Source organism: Pygoscelis adeliae, unplaced genomic scaffold, assembly GCF_000699105.1.
Source record: "Pygoscelis adeliae isolate BGI_AS28 unplaced genomic scaffold, ASM69910v1 Scaffold118, whole genome shotgun sequence".
NCBI classification, from domain to species: Eukaryota; Metazoa; Chordata; class Aves; order Sphenisciformes; family Spheniscidae; genus Pygoscelis; species Pygoscelis adeliae.
Window position 1 is genome coordinate 256,585 of NW_008825257.1, and position 6,575 is coordinate 263,159.

General features: G+C 48.8%; 1 protein-coding gene across 1 annotated transcript in view; it reads right to left on the reverse strand.

Moving 5' to 3' along the window:
• The window catches only part of LOC103921492 (cystatin-like), a 20,780-nt gene that overhangs the window by 2,285 nt on the left and 11,920 nt on the right, over positions 1-6,575 (reverse strand). Inside the window, exon 5 of the mRNA XM_009329478.1 lies at positions 346-357. Within this exon, the coding sequence (XP_009327753.1) occupies positions 346-357 (12 nt within the window). The remainder of the gene's footprint in view (positions 1-345; positions 358-6,575) is intronic.

Genomic DNA, 6,575 nt, shown 5'->3' on the forward strand with positions numbered 1-6,575 from the left:
CCTGTTGCCCGGCGCTCGGGCGGCGGCCATTTTAATCCCGGCGGGGGCGGGCGGGGCCGCGGCCTCCGCCCAAAACACACCGCCCCGTCCCGCCCCCTCAGCCCTCCGGCAAGCGGCAGCGCTGCCGTGTGACCCCCGCTCGGCAGGAGCGTACCATAGGGATGGGCAGCGTCAGCCTTTAGGCCCCAGACCAACCTGTGCACCGTCAGGCTGTCTGAGGAGCAGCCCGAGCGCCGGGCTAGGCTGCCTGACGCAAGGCTTCCCTGTGAGGGGACTCGGGGTGCCCTGGGACAGGCTTTATAGTCAGGCAAGGTGCCTGACCAGAAGCTCCCCTTTCGGAGGTCCCTCTTGGTGCTGCTCTCTTTTCTCTTCAGAAAGGCCAGCACTGGGAGGAGGAGAGGGTTTCAGTAACCCCTGAAATCTCTCTGCGCTGGGGAAAGGCCTCTGCCCTAAAGACATCTTGCTTGTGGAAACACACCTGTGTCCCCTGTCCCTCGTGGAGGGGACAGGAGGTAGGTGAGGACGTGGCACTGGCATTACGCTGCCCACGGCTCTCCACAGGGGTATGGGTGGAGGAGGATGTTTTCCACACAGGTCCAGGAAGTTGGAGACTTTTTCCAGGCTCTGCCTCCTCGTGGGTTATTCTAACACTTATTTCCCTCTGCTGCGAAGGGAAAATAACAACCACAGAGCATTTTAAGCTACAAATGTGGCTCCCAGCACAAAACACCATGTGTCATTTCCTGCATCTGTCTCCACAGCATTGGTGTTACCTCATCTACACTAATTGCTCCGTTGAAGGTCAGAGGGGCATCTGCGGCAGGGGTGACTTCCCAGACAGATCGCTTAACTTCCAGTCTCCTTTCATAACCACAAGCCTATCTCCCCCATCCCGTCAGGAATCCCAAGTTTGGAAAGACAGGACCTAATACAGCATGAGGGATCTAGCTCCAGTGAGATTTAAGGCCTCGTGGCGTTGTTAGGCTAAGACACGGTGACGTTTTGCACCTGAATATCTGCAGCACGCCTAATAATGAAAAGCAAAGGGCTTGTGCACTGACTGGAAAGGCTGCCTGTATGCTAGCAATATCCAGCATGAGAGTTATCACTGGAAAAATCCCTGTGGTTGGCAACAAGCTGTGCGACTAATTCAAAAAGGACAGGGCGTTGGGGTCGTTTTTACAGCTAGAGAAAGGCATGAGCACCACCGAAAGCACCAGAGAAGGGACTGGGATGTGGGTATTGGGACGTGAGCCAGAGCTGCTAGTGGCTGCAGGAGTCTGTCTCCATTTATCTTTTCCCTAACTGGCCTTGGATCCAGACTGGATCAGCTTAAAACTCAAGGTTAGAGCTCGCCTAGTGTCTTTAGAGGCGAAGGCTCTCTTTTGCACTGTCAGTGACTGCTGCTAACGGGAACAGCCAGCTCTCGCCTAAATCGGTCACTGCACCTCCAATGTACCTGCCAGGTCTCTTCCCACCGCCCTGTGCTGACCCTGCCAGCTCAGGCCTCCATCGAACAGTGCCCCAGCCCCCAGCCGCTGGAGATGCTCACCAGCCCCACACAGCACATGCAGGGATTTGTGCCTCACACTACTGCACGAGGGAAGCACCATGAGAGGGAAAACCAGTGCCTTTGGGTGTCAGGGAGCTTTGACCTTGCAGGCAAACAAGCAAGCAAAGTCTTAGCTCTGCTTGGGTCACCTCATTGGAGTTAAGGTATCCAGTGTGGCTTAAACTTACACCGGCAGGCGGTAAGTCAGCTCTCGGTACAGTCCTGGTGATCTCATGGTTATTTCTGCAAGCGGACATTGTGCGAGGTACAGGACAACACAGCTGCGTTCCCTCTCACCTCTGCTTCAATGCCACAGCATGCCCATTCAGCTGGCCCTGTTCTGCCTCAGAAGCCCAGGGTTTCAGTTTCTTCTCACATGCCAGTCTGTCACTGGCCCAATGAATAATTGGTGCCACAAAGCCACTCCAGCAGAGAAGACTGAGGAAGCAAAGGAGACTTGCTTCAGTAATATGAGGGGTGGTGACACCTTCTGGAAAGAAAAGGTTCATCCCCCTCCTTAGGCATAATCATTCACACAGTATGGAAGAGGCTCAACACAGAGAGGGACCATCCTCTCCAAAACAGGGACCATCTTGCACGAGAGGCGACAGCCTGGGCACAGATGTGGAAAAGTTTCTGTCTCGAGTTTTATGAAGCAGAGCCTTCAGCCTGAGTTTCTTGTCTCCCTGGGAAGTGTCCTATGTACCGGCTCCTCACAGGTGGGGAAGTGTCTCTATGGAGTTTCAACCAAAAGTTTCCTCCTCATCAAACCACTGCCTACAGCTTCCCCAAGCTGCAGCTGAGGCAAAGGAACGTTTTGCAAGGAATAATTCCCAACCCCTTCCCATACACTGCAGACAGGCTTTCCAGAAACGCTGTCTGCCTTCCTGCTCGCATCACCAACTTTTGAACCTAGAGGCAAAGTTTACATTCAGTTTGAGAGAGCGGGAGAGGTCTCAAAGACTGCAGCTCGCTGGCCACAAGCACTGCATGTGAGGGAAGAGCCATCCCATTGCCAGTAACGGCAGCAGTGCCAAGTCTGCCACACCCTGCTTTTTCTAAAAAAAAAAGTGCACTGGGCATTTTGACATTATATCACTGTGACACTTAAGGTCACTGATGATCCCCACTTAGAGTTTCCTCCCCAGGTACAACCCAAGCAAAGGAGTCTGCTGGATTTGTAGCTCAGAAGTCAGTTTGGCCCCCTTCTGCCAAGTGATTTAGTCAGGTGCTAGAGGGCCTGAGCACTGATGATCCTCGAGCAATATCAAAATTCCGTTATCTCCCCTGGTCCTTCTGCCTTCCTGCTCCCTCCCACAGAAAACAGAGACACATCCGGAGACCTGGTGGATGCCTGACAGCTTTTTTAAATGTCTGAAAGGAGTTGCACATTAGTCGATGTCATGTCCTCTTCCTTGGTCATCAACACTTCACTCAGTTGAACACATATAACTGCAGAAAGCAGAGCTGGTCTATGCTCATCAATGTCAGACCCTGGAGTTTCTTTGGTGCCAGGATTTCTCTTTGTCTTTCCTAACAGATGCACCAACATTTATTCTGCAAAAGGGTGGCTGACAGAGTTCCTCTTTGACACAGTTCATGCCTCACTCTGCTGTGCAGAATGGCTGCAAAGGGAAACTTGCCCTTCGGAGTTCCTCGTTCTCTGGCTTGGGCAGTGCCAGATGGAGACTGCAGACCCACAACAAAAACAGAAGCAAGCTGCATTTGTTGACTATTGCCAGTCCAAACCTCAAAAAATCAGGACTTGAACCAAAGCAATTTTGAGAAAAAAAGGCTTGGAAAAAAATGATGCTCTACAATCGATGAATAAAGGGAACCTGGTTCATGAAATAAAACTGCATTTTGTCCTTTTGTTTCTGAAGGGCGCAACCATTTTTCTCTATCAGAGGCGCTTTTTTTTAATACAAATAAAACAGAAATTCTCGAATAACCAGATGACCAAAGGAGCCGGTAATTTAAGGAATATACCAAGCAGCAGGAGACTCATAGAATCATAGAATCATAGAATCATTAAGGTTGGAAGAGACCTCCAAGATCATCGAGTCCAACCATCAACCCAACAACACCATGCCCACTAAACCATGTCCCGAAGCACCTCATCTACCCGTCTTTTAAATACTTCCAGGGATGGTGACTCACCCCCTTCCCTGGGCAGCCTGGCAGGTCTTTTTCTGCCAGGCAGCTTTCCAGCCACTCTTCCCCAAGCCTGTAGCGCTGCATGGGGTTGGTGTGGCCGAAGTGCAGGACCCGGCACTTGGCCTTGTTGAATCTCATACAGTTGGCCTTGGCATAGAATCATAGAAAGAGACTCATGATAACATTGCAAAAGTTTGTAATACTGTATGCTATCAGTATAGCCAGAAAAATAGAGTTTTAGTGTCTTCTTACATGGTTGGTTCAACAGCATTTGTGCAATATCCAATATATTTTCATCTACCTTTTTGTCTACGTTTCAATTTCACTCAGGACTGGTGAGCTTTTTATGTTACCAGGCATACTCGTTTCTCCAAATAACTGCTACATTCCTCGCCCTTGCTGTTGACATCCCTCATCTCTCTTTTAACATTCAAAGGAACAATTATAGATGTCTCTACTTGGTGGCTAATGAAAAGCTCTGGAATACTGTGACACGTCTTTCAAAGTACAATTAGACAAGGATGTTTGAAAAAGCAGCTAGTCCTTTAATCAAGAATAACAGTTTCTCCACCGAGCTGTACTCTGAACGACCCTCAAGAGAGAGTAAGTACTGTGATAGAGGCAGGAACAATGGGAAAAGCATGACCGAACACTAAACATCTGGTTTCAATGTCTCTTAACCAAGGGACAGCAGGCCAAATCTATGCTGGGGTCAGTGTTTTGCATCCCACTATGTGAATCTAGAGCAGTGAAGGGTGGGGTGCTGACATGGTTCCCCCTTCTCTTCCCACCGCGCTGCGTAACTAACACAAGGTGACAGAAGCAAGGCATTTCGTAAAAGGATTGCTTTCGAAAGCTGAAAGCCTCTTGAGCAAGGCAGTCAGCAGTTTATGAGATGGGGCTGAGAGTGATTCAATACCAAAGGCAAAGCCGTTTCACTGCTGTTGAAGAGTGCCCTCTGTTTATGGAAACGAACCTGTCCCATACCAGCTTATATTCAGTGATGGTGGGAGAAGTAGGGAGCTTCTGCCTTCCTTCGAGACCCATGGCCACCTCTGTCCACTCCCTGCTCTGGCATGCAGAGGCATTTTTTTTTCAGGAGAGGACTAGAGGCAATGCCATGACTTGTCCAGGAAAATCAGGGCCCTATCTTCGCTCTCATCTTCAAAAGGGGGGTCTCTGAAATCTAGGCAGCTGATTTGAAAGGCCCCAGGGAACCAGGACCACGGCCACATCTCTTCTGCATGTATACACGCCTCCACATGCTGGCAAGCTCTCGCTGCAAGCAGCCAGGGGTGGCTTTTCCGGATAGACTGCAAGGAGATTCTTCAGCTGAAAAACACTATGTGCCAGGACAGGCTTCAAAAGCACCAAAAGGCTGCTCTGAACGTATTTCAGTCCTGGCAGTACAACTGGATTAGTAAAGACTCTCCCTTCAGTCCCTCTGAGACACAACCATGCTTCCTTCGCTCTTCACAGTAGCCTGGAGGGAGCTAATGAGTGTCTACTTTAAATAAGCTTAGTAGTTAGTGCTGAGTGCACCTTTCAGGCAATTCAGCGGGAACAGAGCTATGAGGAAACACAGGCCCTCAATCTAGGTGTTGAGCTCTCTTGAATGCGCAGCCCTGGATTTCTTGGGGAAAAAAAAAAAACCAACGGAAAGCAAGTGCAAGTAGCACGGAGCCCTGTTCAGTCACTGGCAGTCACTTTTAGGAATTAAATGCCAACAACTCTCAGGACTGATCTCAATAAGGTCAACGATTATCACCCTGCAGAGAGCAATTGCTGTGAGATGGAGGTGAGGCAGGCAGAGCTACCCAGCTCTCTCTGCTGAGTCCCAGTGCTGCTCAAATCACTTGTGGGATGACAGCACCGCCCGCTTTGAATCCCTTTCCCTTACGCCAATGCAGAAGATAATCTGCCTCTAAGAAATGGGCATTCGCATATAAACATCTGCTTTAGTAATTACTGATGTTAATCTGCCTTTGTGCCCACCAGGGAAGGCATTATTGTTTTACAGGCAAGCAGTAAATAAAGTAATTGCCAGCAGAAAAGTTGCATTTCAAATAACTGCAAGCAATCAGTTATGGTCAGATTGTGCAACTGAAGCAATGAAGCCACGGTACTGATAGTGAATGCCAATTAAAGTGAAGTACTGGTGCACTTGGGATGTTAGCAAAAAAAAAACCCCTACACCAGCATCCTTTTTTACTGTGAGAAATATAAATGCTGGCACAGCGATAGCACATATTCAAAATTATCGCCAGAGATTTTATGCAATCTGGTGCCTTTGATTGCTGCATTAGCTTGTATTTACTAAGAATAATTCGGCCATTCCCTTTTCTTCTGTATTCTTCTTATGTATTTGTTCGCCTCAGCCTGCAGGAGAAATAGCTTTACTGCTTAAGATTTGTATTCATTAGTTCTTACTAGATGTTTTTTTGTTCCCCAGGAATTGTTTGGTTCAGAGCTGACAAGAAAATTAGTTCTGTCCTCGGTCTCTCATCCAATCAGAAGCACAAAGTGCGTGTTTAAGCTTAGTTTCTGAAGAATACCAGTGACTTCACACGGCTAAAAATAAGCCTAAAATTAAGTGTATGTTTGTGGGCTGTGCTGAAACTAGCCCTCCAGCAGCCTGCTGGGATACTGTCCATTCCTGTCTCTTCCAGCAGCAAGCTCTAAAGTTGGAGTGAAATGGTCAGATGTTTCAACAGAAGTTTACTTAGTGGAGAAGAAAAGCCAGGCCATAAAGAAGGAGTATTTCTTCAAGTTTGGGCCACCGCCTGCACACAGCAGAGAAACAAAGTGTAGCGGAGAAGCCTGCAAAGCCCAGCTCATGCTCTGAGGCTTCACAGGTCCCAGAAGG